Source organism: Scomber japonicus, chromosome 14, assembly GCF_027409825.1.
Source record: "Scomber japonicus isolate fScoJap1 chromosome 14, fScoJap1.pri, whole genome shotgun sequence".
In the NCBI taxonomy this organism is placed as follows: Eukaryota; Metazoa; Chordata; class Actinopteri; order Scombriformes; family Scombridae; genus Scomber; species Scomber japonicus.
This window is the reverse complement of record NC_070591.1, coordinates 12,012,534-12,029,756: the sequence shown is the minus strand read 5'-3', so window position 1 is coordinate 12,029,756 and position 17,223 is coordinate 12,012,534. Positions and strand designations below refer to the sequence as shown.

The window sequence follows — 17,223 nt, the reverse complement described above, 5'->3', positions numbered from 1 at the left end:
TCATTTCTGACTTCCCCCCAGGTAGCCTTGCTATCTCCTCCTCTTGCGTGAAGGTCGAGGAGGATCCAGACCCAGCTCTGTGTAGAGAAATGCTAGCTTCAGGGCTTCCTGTGTTAGGGAGAAAAGACAGATGACAAAGAGCTCAGACTTGACCAAACTCTCTCAAAACTGATATTAGTGTTGCTGATGTGCATAAAAAAAGGATTTCCATACACCTCCATTGCATTGGAGTTTCCAGCAGATGTCTTAGAGGTTATCTCAAAACCTTGGTAGATATAACTATAAACTATTTGCATGATACCATAAGGGGTAAGTAAAAAACATATGTTCTGTGTGATGTGGATGAAACAACACTTTTTTACTAGTGATTTAATTGTCTATGTAACTTTGGAGGGGCATTAAACCTGGAGATGACTGCATTCACACTGGGGCTTTAAAACAAGTATTATCAACTTTCAGCATGGATATGCATTTTTGCTGGATTTTAAACGGTTGAGAACAGTCATCATGAAAAACTTGCTGAGAAAAATTAATTTGGGTTTCTTCCAGCCCAATTTTGCCTTATATGTAGATGCACAGGCACACATTTTAAAAGTCTGACTTTTGGAAACTTTGGGAAAAACTTTAGAATTCTTTTTCCAAAGTCAAAAATCCTTTGGAGACTTAGGAAAAGTCCCTTACAGTCAGGAGAGTTCATTACCTCCTCCAGCATCAGCTCGAAGTCTTCTGGTCCGAAGTGATTTGCTCCAGGTTGAATATTCAGAACTATGTTTGATGCTGGTTCACATTCTGAAAGAAAGAGGAGGACAGAGGTCAAAGGCAAAATGAGTGGAGAAGATCTCTAATCATTAAAACTCAGACATTTTTTCTTATCTCATTATATGCCCACTTTCTCTGTTCCCCTTCTTTCTCTGTCCAGTTGCCCCAAATCCTCTCTCTCTCTCTCTTTTTTCTGAGTCTGTCTTTACTCTTTCATTCATTCGTGCTCCCATCTGATATTGCCCTCCCTCTTCTCATCCCCCTCCATATTATCCCCCCTCCCTGTCTCTGTGGTACGGGCTGTTTCACAAGTGCGGTCTTGACCTTGACAGCTCCCAGTCTGTGGCGTCTAATCTCTTGCTCTGATACACTATCTCTTTACCATGCTAATGGGCCTGCCCACCCGCCTGCATGTGTCTATGCCATCAGCACTTTATCAAAGACTCCAGAGAACAGAGAGAGACAGATTAGGGAGACATACACACATACACAGACACTTAAGCTGCCGTGGGTATGTGTGTATGAACAACAGAAAAGTGAGAGAGGGAGAAAAGAGAGATGATTTGTGCATTTGAAAAGAGTGGAGGCAGAGCGAGAGAGAGAGGGGTGTAAAGAGGAGTACCACCAATGTGGTGAAGGCAGATTATAAGTGAGAGGGAGAAAGAGCCTGTCTAGGGGGAAATGAGAGCAATTAGCTGACACACACACACACACACGCTATACTACAAGGTGACCTATGCTATACTTTGTTCATAAACTTCCAATACTGTTAGCATTTTCCCCAGATAGACAGCCATACGTCTGTTACTGCTGCCTCTCCAGACATGCATACTGACTCTACTATTGGGAGTTGACCCTGAACTATCAAAACCCCTGACAATGCAGAAATTAAACCTGAAAGAATGCAGAACCAGTAGAAAATCCATGCTGGAAGGCACACACACACCCACAGAAAGATGCACTCAAACACATATTTATACAATAGCATGCATGGCTGCACACATACGCAGAGACATGATCAACAAGTGATTAAGCTGTTGTGCCGGTCATGTGTGTACCTGACTTTGGCTTTATTGTGATGTGTGAATGAATGGCTTTCTTCAGTTGCTCTGTGTATTTTAGGACACCTGCCAGAGGCACCCTGGTATCATCACTGTAGGCTGTCAGCAGCATCGATGGGTAATGCTAACTCACAAACACACATAGACACAAGATGGTTAAACTGGTTTTCATTATGAGGGAATTTAAAATGAGATTTCAACATAATATGAATTTATTATATCAGTATGGAAACATTTAAAATATGCCAAAAAATAAATTAAGGAAAATGCTGGTGCAAAGTGGGGATCAGATATGAATGATTTTTTTTCTCCAATCTTATACCAATGCACAAAATACTGCAGCTACACTTTCCCTTGACCTGTCTTCCTCTCTATACCTGAGGGGTAATGTTGTGAAGGGGACAGTAGGAGGCGATGGCTTGTTTGTGTTTTGGGTTTCCCACAGGGTCCCCCCATTCTTCTCTATCCTCCAAGGTTAGAGGCAGGCTGGGATCCTCCATCGTTCCCAACACATCCAGGAAAGGAGCCTTAACACAGGAAAAGAGGTGACTTTGCGTGTGTTTGTGTGTGTTTTAAGTAATCTCTTTTGGTGAGGCACTGTGGTGCTGTGTATTCAATGTGTATTTAACCTTTCAATATTGGCATTGCCAGCTCTGTTAAAGTGCCCTTGAGGAAGATGCAGAGTCCAACATTCCTATTCTTTTGGTATAAAATAACAATTAAAGCTACACACTCCCAAACACATACACACTAGCAAAAAGTTCTCTGAAGGTTTAATATCTTACCTGCAGTGTGATGGCCCGCATCTTGTGTGGGTGTCTGTTGCACAGCGCCCCCACTGCCACAGCTCCAGCACTGCTGGCTGTAAAGACAGTAAGTGAGGGAGATGAAACTCCCCATGAGAAGAGGTGATGGAGGCAGGCTTGGAGGTCCTCCACTCCTCTCTGCTTCCCCTCCACACGAGCCTGTCTTTGCCATGACAGACCCCGCTCTCCTCCACCTCTTCAAGGTGTAAAAGAAAAGAAGACAGATTCCCTTTAATATTCAAAGCAAAGTACAAAGTTTGATTTTGAAGCTTGATTAGGAACATTTTCCAACTAGTTCTTGCTACACAACATCAGTACATGTAGCACTTACATAAACAACCTCCTGAACCAATAAGATTCATTTTTTAGCTGCAGGAGAGATGATCGGTTACCTGATGTGACAGTAGGCCAGAGCCCACCCCTGCTCCAGCAGCATCCTTTTCTCTGGGCTGAAGTCCATGTTGACATCCCGGCCATAAGCCCCGTAGACATGAACCAGCAGTGGCGTCTGTCTCAAACACTCCACAGGTGCTGCATGAAACATTGTTACTGGCACCAAGGTACCATCCTACAGAGGAGATGACAACGGATAGGGTAGACCTTACTTTTAAATGATCCCGAAACAAGATTTGTAAATTAGCTTTGTATGCACCATTGCTATGAAGAGATAGAACAGAGTGGGTACTGATGAAGGTCCTCTGTGTCTAGTGTCTAGCTGCCAAAAGAGCTTAATCAGTGGACACTTGAGTTTTGTTAAAAAATGCTAACTTCCCTGCTGATACTGTTTCCGTTTGTGCATGTTTTATATGTCAAGTGTTCTCACTTGGCTGCAGGCCTCCATGCGTGTGGTGATATAATTGCCATGTTTCTCTGGGGAGGGCCCATCTTCAGTGCATGATAAAAGGCGCCCATCCCCAGGGTATAGACAGTAGGGCACTGGGGGGTGGACTGGAGATGAGATCAGGAACTCGAACACACTGCGTTTGTCTGCCAAGCCTGGTCTTTTGTTTTCGATGGCACAGGCCCAAGGGGGGAGCTTGGGATTACACAAATATGAGGGTATAAGAGACAAATGCATAAGAGCAGAGAAAGAAAAACAAAAAAAGGAAATTAAGAGTGGAGTTTTCTGACACACACTGACCTTTGCAGTGTATGTCCCCTCGGGTTGGGTCATCGGGATCACGATCAGTACAAGTTCATTGGCTGGTGTTCTTGCAACCAACACACAGTGGTCTCCAACCACATCCATGTCTTTGACTGCAGTGCCAGGGCTGGGGGAAAACAAAGGCTCCCACGAGACCATGGATGGCTCTGAGAGAGGAGCCTGTACCACCTGGAGGGGTTGTACAGAAGGGTACATCATGATTTATACATTTATTTAAGGACCAATTATTTCCTGTCCAATACCTTTAATTAGAAAAAGAACAGACTCCTTTTTAAATGTTTTAACTTTTGAGAACGTTTCAGGACAGGGCTAACCAGCTTTAAATCAGCAACAAAATCTATAGGTATGTTGTATGTACATATTTGTTTGTATATTTATGCAATACTGTCATCCATTCCTGCATCATCAGCTGACAAATGACACCTCAGCTCTAGCACAGAGCAGACATGGATATCCAGTGGAAGTTACATGTGTGGTACATGAGGAGTATTTTGTTGCTTTGTCCATGAAACTATTTTCAGAAGCTGATGACAAGGTGCGGTTATGACCATGGCCACTGTTTCCACATTGTAAGTCTGTTAAATTAATTCACGCTTTAATATGTATATATGTGTGTTAATACATATTATCTTCACACTACCTGATACTCCTGCCCAGGCCCTGTATTAGCCAGTATAATCAGCCACCTTCTCCAGTGCTCCACATGGTACAGGAGGTCCAGCTGGCGTGGCTGAACCAGAAAGGGCTCCAAACTGGATGCTGTTATATCAATAAATAGCACCTCTGAACTGGTCCTGCTGTTGCAGTTGATGGTTAGTATCTGCCGGTCTCTGGAAAGGGCAACGTCCACAAACACACTGGGGAGATGTTGGTGTTTAAAATTAGAGATGGTGTAGAACCAGTTACAGATAAGATGTCACATTACTCACACTTACTTGGGCTGTGTTTCCTCATAAACAGAGGTTATCCTGCCTTCACTAGGGGTTAGATCCAGACGAAACACCTTACTGCAGCGTAGACCCTCCAGAGTTGAGTAAAACAATACCTCATCAGTGGCCCACTCTTCACCCACCCAGACACACACAAAAAAAAAATCCTTTAATTTTAGTCATTGCTGTGCTACCTCTATTGCTACTGAAATATTGTTTAAGTGCAAACTATTTAAAATGTACCAAAGCTGAAGACTTTGTCCAGTGTGAGTATGACGTGAGGCGGATGCAGAGGAAAGGAATTTCTTTTTCCTAGCCTCACAACCACACACCTGCAGTGTCACAGCACAATCACCCATGTATTAATTAACAGTTTAAAATTTGACAGTTATAAATGTTTTGTATGTTTGATTCTGCTCTGTTCACCTCAGCTCTTCTGTGTGAGTAGTCTTTAGAGTGGCAGCAAGATGCTCCTCCTGTGGGGACAGACGTATTCTCTGGACGGTCCACTGAAAACTCTGCTTCCTCTCTTCCTTCTCAGGTCCTGTCTTCACCTCCCCTCCAGAGACTTGTTCCAGATCTAGTACTTGCTCCAACTCCAGCTCACCTACAAACAGGGAGAGGAAACTAAGTCATTCACAAAAGTGGGAATATACTGCAGATGCTGAAATATGGTTGTACTAGAAAATAGTAATTTCCTCTAGAGTTTACTTCTCAATTTAATAGATGAACTCCAATCTTTAAATTTCAATGTCAAAACAAGTTCCTGTTCCTAAGTTTATGTGTTTCAGAGTTGTAAACATTTATATTAACTGGACTGCTGCTTACTTCACAATAATATATGTGAAATATGCAAATTGTTAATCTCCTTTAGTTTAGGCTACACCAGGTACAGGGTTAAGCCAGAGTCATGTTGTTTTTGCTTACTCTCTTGTCTCTTGTCCATTCTGTAGATGCCGTCTCCTTTAATGAAATACACATGATGACGTCCACACACCTGTGTCAAGAGAAATGAAAGTCATTCATAAAAATAAAAATGTGGAATTTCACAAATGCCTCAAAGTTAGCAATTGCAGGACTGCAAATTGAGCCTTCTAAATTTGAGCCATTGCACACAGAAATGTACTGCTCACACTATACTCCTGACATTACAGGAGTGAATGTTGGTTTGAGTGCTTAGCATTAGGAGATGGGTCATGATATCATACTGGGATGTTGCTCAAAGATAATCTCAGTTAAAAATCCAAATCCAAGGCAGAAGCCAAGCCATACCACTGAGTGATCAGGTATGTTGGAGAACCTGTGGTATGTTGCCTTCAGTCTCCTGTTGAAGTACTTCTGCAAATCCTTGTATCTCTCAAGTCCAGAGCTCAGATGATCAACCGTTTTGACTGAGTCTGGAGTGTCCTGAAATCAAAATAATGATTAATGAATAATCATAATGAATAACAATATTACTACTACTACTACTACTGCTAGTTTGCAACCATTAAATCCCAAGTTTGCAACTTACAATGTGCTATTCCAATCAAAATCTGTGTTTCTTTTGCAACAGCCATTGGAGCAAGACACTGCACTGAACCCATAAGAGGATATATTTTGTTAATTTAATGAATGTGTAACTGTTATTTTTCATTTTGGCAATGCCAAAAATATGATCTGTAACTGGAGAGGTTTTTATGTTAGCAGCAAAATGTGCTGTGTGTGTAGTGTAGTGTGATAAGTGACAGAGCACCTGCAGATTTTTCCAGAGGGTGTTCTGCATGTAACGTTTTCACCTTTTCACCCATTCAGTAAGTCATAGTCTTTCCAGGTAAGTAAACTTTATTATGAATCAATAATTACATCTTTGAAGAATTACAATGGCAATAAATTAATCTCTGGTCATTTTCTGTGTTCCATGTAATGTTTTTAGGATGTAAGGATTGGTAAATGATATGTCATGTAACGCTACTTTCTATTACATGATGAGTGTCAAACAATGTGTTGCTGTCAAATCATTATAAATTGTGATTTATCCTGACTCATTTACGCTATAGTGGAATCATCAACATTTGGATGCTATTAAAACACATCAGGATATTTTATCAGGAGGGGAAAACATAGCCTACATGGTTCATGTTATGTGTGTTAATATTAATTCTCAGCAGTGCTGTTGTGTCAGTGCAGAGAGTCACATCCAAAAAGGGGAGCTCCATTTCAGCCTATGTCCTTATCTTTGACACCTAAACAGGAGCAGTTTTGTCAGCCAGGGGAACTGATACTGTGTTGAATAATGAATGACCCAATGTTATCGAAGCTGAACAGTCAGTAAGCTATCAAAGCCCATTTCCGCCAATGTGATGAAAAAAGACCATGTAAGTCAATATAATAAAAGACTTCCTAAAAATAAAGACTTAGTATCTCAGAACGAATGAGATACTATCTTAAAATAATGACTTACTATTTCAAAATAATGAGACACTATCTCAAAATGAAATACTCAGAATGACTTATATCTCAAAATAATGACTTAGTATCTCAAAATAATGACTTACTTAGTATCTTAAAATGAGATACTATTTCAAAATAATGACTTAGTTACTCAAAATAATAAGATAATAATAATTTATAAGATAATTCATTATTTTGAGATACTAAGTCAATATTTTGAGATAATAAGTCATTATTTTGAAATACTAAGACATTATTTTGAAATGCTAAGAAATTATTTTGAAATGCTAAGTCATTATTTTGAAATGCTAAGTCATTATTTTGAAATGCTAAGTCATTATTTTGAAATGCTAAGTCATTATTTTGAGATACTAAGTCAATATTTTGAGATGGCATTATTTTGAGATACTAAGTCATTATTTTGAGATACTACGTCATTACAATGGCTTAAATAATTTTATTTCATCACACTGGCGGAAATGAGTTTCCATAGTAATCTTACACCAAGTGAGTGAAACAGGTTAACGGAACCTCACCGACATGTAGCAGCGCTGGACGGACAAGGTGAGACATCTGGTCCATTCACAGGCGCTGAACTGGCACCGAAAGCCTAACCGAGCAGACGACCGAAGCAGAGAGAGAGCGGCCATTATAAAACATATAGCACCTATGTTAAGCAGCTATTTTAACCGGTTTGAACTTTGCATTATTGTGATATGCAGGACAGTAAAACGTGCATGATTTCCTAAACAAAGCCCGCTGTTGATGACGTAGCCGGCAAGGCCCAGACAAAAATAATCAACTTCAGAGATATTTGCATACCGACACCACGTATGATTGCATCTGCGATCTACTACTATGGCTCTGGGTGCTGAAAAGTGTACGGAAGTAGCATGCTTTTCACTGTGGGTGTGTAACAGATGATTTCAGTCAAACCGGCGTTGGTGTAGTTTACAGGAAAAAAGGTGTCTTATTTTTTGTATTATCACATTGCTGCCCATAACTGTGACAGCTCCACAGCAAGTCAATTTCCTTTTATATACTTATACCAGTGCAAAACTTGGAGAGAGGATAAAAAAAGAAATGGAGAGAGACTCCACCGGCACTGCAGAAAAAAGCGACCCTGCTTCATCACCTGTGAGGAGGATTATTAATGAAGACACCTGCTCAGATAACTCCCACAGCTCCCGGGCAGAGACTCATGTAGCCCGAGCCAGGTGGACTCTACTGAGACAGGTAATATTTGGCATCTAAAAGCAGCCACACAACTCACACTATTTTTTTTTTGCCAACACATTTTCATAATGGCTTGAAATGTTGTTACACATGTTTGTATTTCAAGGAGAGGAGATCATATCACAGCAGTCAGCCTTGTCTATAAAGCTACTGATTATTAAAAACTCTCTGAGGCTGTGTTATGTTATAGAGTCAGTATAAGTCTAAGATGAGGGGAGAGATTTGTATTATGCCTTTATCCATCTGCAACTATGTGTATACAGTATATTGTACCATTTTACTAATTGGCACATTTATCACTTCCATCTTTATAGTAACTTGGTCCCCAGTTTGAAATCTCTGTCCTCTGGCTGCAGAATCAGAGCACCAGTGCATGTACCACAGCTTCATAAGAGAAGTAGCTATAACAGGAGGAATTCTTACTTTTTTGCCATAGAAGGGCACAACACAGACGTTACACTTGGCTGCCTTACAAAGCTCTCAGGAATGAGGTCTCCTTATACTCCCCCTGGCACACCAATGACCTCAATGTGTACGGCTTCCACCACAACTGATAAATATAGTTACACATTATGTCATACAAGACTAATTTTGTATCCTATATAAATCTTAAGGAACAGCAGCTAGGTTCTGCTTATGTGCTATCTTAAGAAACCTGTGTGATGTATTGAATGTTGTTTTAGGGGTGGGTCAGTGAATGGAAGTGAAAAAAATATTACATAGTAATCTGAAGTTTGAAGTACTATGTCCAAGCTTTTTCTATGGGGAGGCTCACAGTCTCACACACTTTGAGAAATGATATGTCTTTCATGATGGTAAATTGGTCGGACAGTTTATTGGACAAAGAAATTACAATTAATGATGCCACGTTGTATTCCAGGATATTGTGGTGGACATTTTTCACTGTTGCAATAAGAGAAGACCTGAAAAAATGTTCAAAGTATTCATCACCTCCACTGCATATTTTTGTCGCTCTGAAAGACCTCTTGTCTGTCCGAATGAAGTATCCCACTACCAAAACAGCAGAGCATGACTGATTCCTTTTGTCTCTCTCAGGTGTTGCGTCAGAAGCAGGTGGACACTCCTGAGGTCAAACAGGTGTCTGTCCGCAGGTTTGCCACGTTTGACCTTTTCAGCAGGAAAAGCCTTATAAGACAAGACCGTAGTGATACCTCAGATGACCAGTGGGTGGAGTACAGAAGTGTCTACTTTCCTGAGCATAGTGCCTTACTCAGGTATGCACACTGGAGTGGAAACAAATGAGGTTGTAATTTGATGCTGGCACAGCTAAGGTGCAGTGACAGAGCCTTTCCCAAATAGTTATTTCATTATATCAGAGCACACCAGGTTAGTTGACCAGAAATCAGTATTCAGTAAGTTCAAGGCTTATTCAGTGTCATCATCAAAGTTATAGGAGCATGGATCATGACATTACCTTGATAGATAATACACCTTTATCAGCATTTGAACATATTCAATGACTAACTGAATTGTTTATTAAACCAGTGCAGAATTAATTATGAAAACACAAAGTGAATTGCATCTGCAGTTGGGGTTGTTGTATGATTCATTGTTCTCGGACATAAAACTGTCATCATAATGCATAAAAGACATGGATTTATCTTTGTAGCTGGTCAGTAGCAACATATCAACCTGTCATAGCAGTGATAACCTCTAACCAACCAGACACTTTTCGATTTCTTTTGGTAAATTTAACTCTGCAACAGGCCACACTGCTTATTGTGTTGTTAAGCCATGTCATATAATACAGTTGTTATAGGTTGAAGTATAGTAACTGAAATGCTATTAGAAATAATGTTAGTAATTAGTAATCAATAATGTTTACAATACAGTCACTGCTACACACATTACAGTACACTGCGATTACAAAGTCATGCAGATACTGTAAGTTACATAACATGTAGTAGACTTGAGGCTGAAAGAATATGCAGAAAAAAGTTTTTAGATGATTTATTTATTTGATAACTGACATTAAAGAGATGACAGGAAGGGAGGGAGAGACGGGTGTTCGAATGCAAAATGGCACTCAAACCCTAAGCTGATAGGACACCCCATAAAAACAGTTTTTAACTTGAAACAGAAAAAAGATAATTGATTTGCAGAAATACATTGTTTTCAGTACTTCTTCTTCTTCTCAATGGATTTGTAATTACATGGCATGTGTAACCCATGATCTCTTTCTGATATATTTCTTTTTGAACAATGCCACAAGTTTAAAATAGTAATTAAGATTCTTTTGTCTTATTTCTCTGTCAGTAAGTAAAAACCACACTATTCTATCAGACTGCTGTATAATCCTCTATATTTTTGTGTCTCACAGGGATAACCTGGGGCCTCTTAGAGTTAATGAAGTGCTCAACAGTTTTGACAACACTGGTAATGTCTGTAAGTACATATTTTATCTTACTTCTTTAAGACACTGTATTTCTAATGTGTTTATGTGTTTAAGCGAGCGTGCATGTGATTATGTTCACAGTAGAGTGTTTTACTCGCACTGCTCCCTGGCTTTTATCTTATCCTCTCTCACACACGCACACACACACACACACACATGCTACAACTTTGGGTTAGCCTTGTACTGTGCGTCGGTAGTGTCTGATTGATGGTTTGATGCAGGAGGTTTGAGTCCATCTCTTTGAATGGAAGTGTGTCTCTTGTGTGGCCTCTACAGTGGTTTATCATGTACTCATTCCTCCCAACTACCTTCAAAAGTCCTTTAAAAGGAAAGTGGACTGCAGTCCTTTTTATTGCTTCAGTAGACAGTGATGAGTGGTTTGGAAGAAAGGAAAGAGCACGGCTCAAACGGGGATTTGCACATGCTCTATGATATGGAGTGGAATAGTATCACCTGAAACACAAAAGCCTTGGTTTTACCTTCATTCTGTGAAGGTTTTGTTTTTGGCATGCTCAGAATGGTCTAGCTATGAGCAAGCTTGAGTTTGAGTCTTACACTTTTCTGTTCAGTTACTTCCTGTGTTTCAACTAAACATGTATGCCTGCTGTTTTCATGAGTGAAACAGACTGTATTTCTTGAACAACACAGCAGCTTAGGGTTTGAGGTAAGACTGCAAGTTATTATATTTGGTTATACATATGTCATAGTATACAAAGTTTATTGCAATACATTTCTATGTTAGCATTATGTGGTTAATTAATGACTTACATGCAATATAATAAAACCTTTCTGCCCAGGATTGCCAAAATATGTGTTTGACTACACTTCACAATAAAATATGGCAATATTAAGACAAGGATTATTATAAACATCAACAACAACATTTTATATGTGTTAATGCAGTGATTAAAACATATGAGTAATATAATTATGGATTTAGCTGCTTTAGACCTGCTTCATTGACAGGTCTGTGATGCCATTCAGTTCATTATAAACCCCTTCTTGTGCAGGTCCATGATGGGTTATGACAAAGGTCATTGGTTAGGGTTAACCAGCCAGATGGCTCCACAGGCGTCTGTGTCAGAGGTGAAGGTCATGTCTAGGGGCTACTTCATCACAGACTGAGATCAGACTATATAAGAAATCACAGATCTCAATGGCAGCTTTAATTCCAACCTGCTAGAATGGCTAATCATCTTTTCTCAACAAGGAGACATAAGGATCAATACTTTTTTCAGAGAGAAAAAAGAAGAGGTTATCATGTTTTTGCCTTGTGGCACTTCAGCAGCATCCACTGTGTTCAGTGTTATTTGCAGGTAAGTAACTAACTCTGTCTTTCTGTCTGTCTCTTCCTCCTTTAGTATGTAACAAGTTTGTAAATAGTCAGGGGTGTAGTGGGTGGGGGACATGAGGGAACGCCCACTTCTTTCAGCATGATTAAAAAATAAAATGCTGCTGTCTTGGCCAGGCTTCCCTTGAAAAAGAGGTCATTGTATCTCAACGGGACCGACCTGGTTAAATAAAGGCAAATAAAATAAAAAAGGATAATAATAATAAGTAGCAGAAGAAAGAAGACAAGAGAATTAGACCTGCAACCGATCCCCGCAATGACCATTCTGACCCTTTGTGGTGATTCATTTGACTGTTTTGTGTAGAAGCCTAATGAAAAGCAAAACATCAAATGTAAATTACACTGGTGTTTTTTTATTATGGCAGCGCCGTCTGCACAACTCTGATTATTGTTTGACTTAACCCACGTCAGATTAACATGCATGTGCATAGGCTATACAATGTGTGACTTGCATGTGTGTGAGTCTAGGCTTGTTTTAATGTAAACTGGTATGATTTGTGTGTGTGGTTATGAGAAAGAAGAAATACAGCACACATTAGAACTGTTGTTGGTGATGTTGATTTTTGTAACTGATTAGCTATAAGTTTCTGTGTACTACTACTAATAATAATAGATGCGATTTATATAACGCCTATCACATACCCAAGGATCTCGCAAACTTTAAGCCTTGTGTGTGTGTGTGTGGTATTTTTTGATGATGTCATAAAAGCAGCGTCCCCCCACTCAAAAACCCCTCACTACACCACTGTAAATATCATAAAGATAGTTGCTATAATATAAAGACCCCACCTTACTCTTCCCTCACTCCACATATCTCTTGCAGTATATTATAAATTAACAATACAATACATTCTTAGTCTACCCCTCTCACCATTTCTCCTCTTTCTTCCTTCCACCCCTTCATCCCTCTCTCCTCTCAGCTGGAGTTATGCTTGGCCAGATGGGTAACTGAGTTCCTGTCTTGGCCAGTGGATTAGCACAGCCGGAGATGAGAGCATAGAGGAGGGCAGAGGAGTGAAGGGGGTAGAGGGGAGATGGTGGGTGGGCATGCCAGAGGTTGTGTGTGTGTGTGTGTGTGTGCGTGTGTGATGAGTGGAGACCCACTAGCAAGGGGTTCTCGTTCCTCAGACAATGAGCCAGCCATCTCCCTCCTGTTCTCCATCCCATGTTTGGGACTAGTAATGCGTGAGATCAATTAGGATTGGTTGAGAGGAGGCTCTGAAAGGCCCAGAGGTGACCCTGTCAGAGCCCTGGGGTATGTGTTTCGGGTGGGAGTCAGAGAGAAACCCCTCTAAACACACACACACACACGCGCACACGCACACACACACATGAACACACACACACACACACACACACCTTCTTATGTGTACTCCTCACAAAGATATTTAAAGCCACACACTTATGTTCATGAATCCCCACACAGTGCACTCACACACACTGATACACTCGGTCCACCATCACACCCTCTCCACCTTTCCTGCTATCTTGATAATCCCCCACCCCTGAGGTGTGGACAAGCCCAAATCCTAGGGGTCCTTGTCCTCCTGAATAGCAGGCTAAAAAGCCTGGCCGGATTAGCCCGCTGCCTCCAAAATGTGTGGACTCAGCTTAAAATTGCTACCCCTTCTCAGCATGACCCTCTCTCCCAGCTATTGTGTTTATCCCACCACTGTGCATGTATGTGAACAATATGTTGTTTCTTAAGGTGACGATAAGCTGGAGTCAATGGTTTTAAGTCAAGACTAGAGGAGCTGACAAGGAGTCTCAATTAAAGATGTTTTAGGAAATTGAGAGTGTATTTTAAAGATGACACCGTAGCACAGAGAAGGCTCTGACAACATGCCTTGGGATATTTGAGCACTTCTGCCAAATTCTAATGAGCACTTTGTTGTTTGTGAAGAAAGAATCAAGCCCAAATTAAACCATATACTGAATATGTTAGGCCAAAGGTTATAATTCTTTTGAGATCGGTTACCTCTTGCAGCCAGAAGCAATAAAACAGTAGATGAGATACACATTTAGTTGCAGTGTTAATGTACTCAGTGTTAATTACTAAATGTACTCAGAAGATTTCAAAAGAAACATTAACTGGGGCTACTGAGGTTTCCTATTCATCACCCGGAGTGTCAGGCGACTTTGCTGATACAGATACTGGATGATATGAGGTATTGTCATGGAACTGCAGCAGCCGTCCAGCAAGAAGTTGAACCGGTTTCAACTTTTGCTGAAATGTAACCTGACATCAGGTGGCAGTTGCCAATTATATACATGTAAGCACACATTCCTGTTGGATTACTTTGTAACGTGACCATTGTATTCAGCTGTTTACCTCGAGATTGTTGTGATGAACAAGGTTGCTGCCGTGAAAACTTTCCCAAAGTTGTAAAATTCGACCTGTAGATTTTACAAACCGCTTCACAGTGTTTTGGCTTCTGATAAGTCCTTAAATGCATTAACCTGTAACTCCAACTCAACTTCCTGGATCGTATTTCATTGACAAACAACATGCCCCCACCATTGTAGCCCCCTGAGTCATAGTGCCAGTTTGCCGGATTTGGTCTGAATGTAGCCTAACTCGTTATATGTCGTTAGTGAATGGTTGGACCTATTTCAGACCGGTCTTGATCACTCTGAAACTTTTTGAACTCTGAACTTCCGACCTTCCTGGTTCTTTAGCTGACAGTGGGGGCTTGTAATTGTGAGAGAGCTTTGTACGAGAGTTGTTTAGGGTTTTAGGGGTGCTTGTTTCCTGCTAGGGATCAGGACTTCAGAACACAATACCACCCCTTGGGGTTGGATGACTAAGAATGCATCAGGGGAGGTGTGTGTGTTTGAGAGGGTTTAGGCAGAGCTTGTTGACATTGCAGGGCTTGTGCTAAGAGGGCTTGTTAGGCTTTGGGGTTACTTGTTGGGTTCATGACACAGGCAAAGGTCACAGTGACAGACTGGTGCCCATACACACACACACAAACAGGAACTAATTACATTTACTACGTGTTAGTATTTGGGATCCTCCACTGGAAGTCATAGATGCAGTTAAGGTCAGGCTCATTTAGAGCAATGCTTTTCATGTTGCTGCATGAGTGTGCGTGTGTGTGTGTATGTGTGTGTGTGTGTAATCAACAGCCAAGCATCCTAATGAAGCCTAATAGAGCCTTCTTCTCCACAGCTGTCATTGTCTGAATGGCTACTAGCCTTTCAGCCTCTCAGTCATCCCTATTATCTCCCACAGACTTCACCTATCACCCCTGCTGGTAAATACTATAAGCCCAAAATGTTTGAGTGTCGTGCAGGAGGGGAGTAGGGAGTGGGAATGGTTAGCTGGTCATCCTGTGTATATCTGACGTTTGCTGCGGTATATGAGGGCTTTTTTTTGCCAGGAGGATGTGTGTAAAGACAAGGGAGGATAAATGTCAGTATAGGTAACATATTAAATGTCTTAACTGGACACATAAACATCAAATAAGACAATCACCACTTATCACTGACTGCCATTGTGTTCTTGACACTTCCTGATGCAGTTTTGGACAGGTGTGTGTGTGTTTTCTATAACAAGAATGGATCAGTCATGTGTGTTTAATGTGTTGTACCAGTGTCTAAGTGTTCTTAGTGACTGTGTGTGTGTCTGTGTGTGTTTTGTGTGTGTGTGTGTGTGTGTGTGTGTGTGTAATAGGTGCCCCCTGTAGCCTCCCCTTGTGCCAAGCCTTTAGCGGAACCCTGTTTGCATAATTATGCTAATTCATTGTGCCATAGTGCTAATTAGACCTTGTTAGACAATAGCGCTAGACTGGGAGCTGGCAGGCATACACACACATACACAGGCACACACGCTCACTCAGACTGTTGTGTCAATGACAAGGTTTGCGGTCCCCCTCTGCGCTGTTTATAACATGCTCTCTATAGAAATGGTTCTCTACTGGTGTGCTCTGGACTGAGCACAGGTGTCTCTTACGATTTTGATTTAAGCTAATGGAGCAAAAATCAATATTACACAAGAATACTACTCATGCTTCCTCAGGATCTACTAAAAATGCTCTATGCCCATATATATATATATATATATATATATATATATATATATATATATATATATATATATATATTATTTTTTATTCCTCAAAGCTGATGTTAATTGCTCCTTTGCCAGGATTTTATTGTTTTGTTTTTTAAACTCCACTTATATTAACATTGTACTTTTGTGATGATAATAATAATACACATCAGTTTACCTTAAGTTCTCTGTTTGATTGGATTATGAGTCAGTCAGTTCAGAGTAATATTGTCTTTTAAAGAAATATACTTTTTCCATAGAGAGATTTTATTTTATGGGTGTATGCCATTTTGACATCAGTTTGGTAAAATTATCCTATTCTCTTGGTATTATTAGAAAAAAAAGGAATAGAGACTTCACTCTTAACTTGAAGACTATCTTGTTATGTCAGTAAAATTTGAGTTTTGAAAATGTAAATAAATTCTACTTTATGAATTTATTGAAATGAAAATCAAATGATCCCAACTGTGCTCAGTATAATAGTATGCAATACCCCAGTAACATGCTTCAGTGGAGTTGAATAGTTGGTTTAAGCTTTTAGAAATTAGTTAAACTATCCATAGCAGATTGTATCACACTAAAGCTTTCACAGACACCAGCGACTGTTGTTAAAATGCTGTGGTGTCATAGGGAGTGATTACACCCAAATCCACATTATGACTATGTAACTGGCAGTTACAGAGCCTTATAAATGTGGGAAGCCAAGCATGCTGCACAGTTACAAACATTTTGTTGGTGGGTAGTTTTGGGACTGTAGAGTATCGGTTTTTAAAATTGCATTTTTTAAAATGAAATAATATTTTTTTTCTTCTGTAATATGTAGAAAAAATGTTTATGATAGAATCACAGCAGGCACAATTAAATGCCATTCTGTATGATTGTTGCTATTTTTATATCTCCTTACAGCTGGATAAAAATGACTGAAATGACTGTTCCAGAGCATTTTTAGCCATTGCCACAGTAATTGTTTCTAAGTCTATAATTTAACCGCTAAACATAAAAAGACATTCACA

At 40.2% G+C, this 17,223-nt stretch overlaps 2 protein-coding genes across 2 annotated transcripts in view; one reads left to right on the top strand and one right to left on the bottom strand.

Moving 5' to 3' along the window:
* Window positions 1-30: 30 nt before the first annotated feature.
* prepl (prolyl endopeptidase like) lies at window positions 31-7,777 on the bottom strand. Its single transcript, XM_053332735.1, has 15 exons — window positions 7,690-7,777; window positions 5,993-6,127; window positions 5,648-5,717; window positions 5,147-5,327; window positions 4,964-5,052; window positions 4,727-4,853; window positions 4,432-4,648; window positions 3,768-3,959; window positions 3,450-3,662; window positions 3,019-3,194; window positions 2,606-2,822; window positions 2,198-2,347; window positions 1,818-1,944; window positions 701-789; window positions 31-108 (listed from the first exon to the last, which is right to left on the bottom strand). The coding sequence occupies exons 1-15, from the start codon at window positions 7,693-7,695 to the stop codon at window positions 31-33; spliced, it is 2,067 nt and encodes a 688-aa protein (XP_053188710.1). The 5' UTR covers window positions 7,696-7,777.
* A 459-nt stretch (window positions 7,778-8,236) lies between these two features.
* The window catches only part of camkmt (calmodulin-lysine N-methyltransferase), a 106,982-nt gene continuing 97,995 nt past the window's right edge, over window positions 8,237-17,223 (top strand). The window contains exons 1-3 of the mRNA XM_053332745.1: window positions 8,237-8,389; window positions 9,446-9,624; window positions 10,731-10,795. Of these exons, the coding sequence (XP_053188720.1) occupies window positions 8,237-8,389; window positions 9,446-9,624; window positions 10,731-10,795 (397 nt within the window). The remainder of the gene's footprint in view (window positions 8,390-9,445; window positions 9,625-10,730; window positions 10,796-17,223) is intronic.

Coding starts and splice junctions, on each gene's coding strand:
- prepl (XM_053332735.1), bottom strand. Junction 2,348..2,605: donor TGCGGGCCATCACACTGCAG/GTAAGATATTAA, acceptor TCCTGTGTTAAG/GCTCCTTTCCTGGATGTGTT. Junction 109..700: donor TCGAGCTGATGCTGGAGGAG/GTAATGAACTCT, acceptor TCCCTAACACAG/GAAGCCCTGAAGCTAGCATT.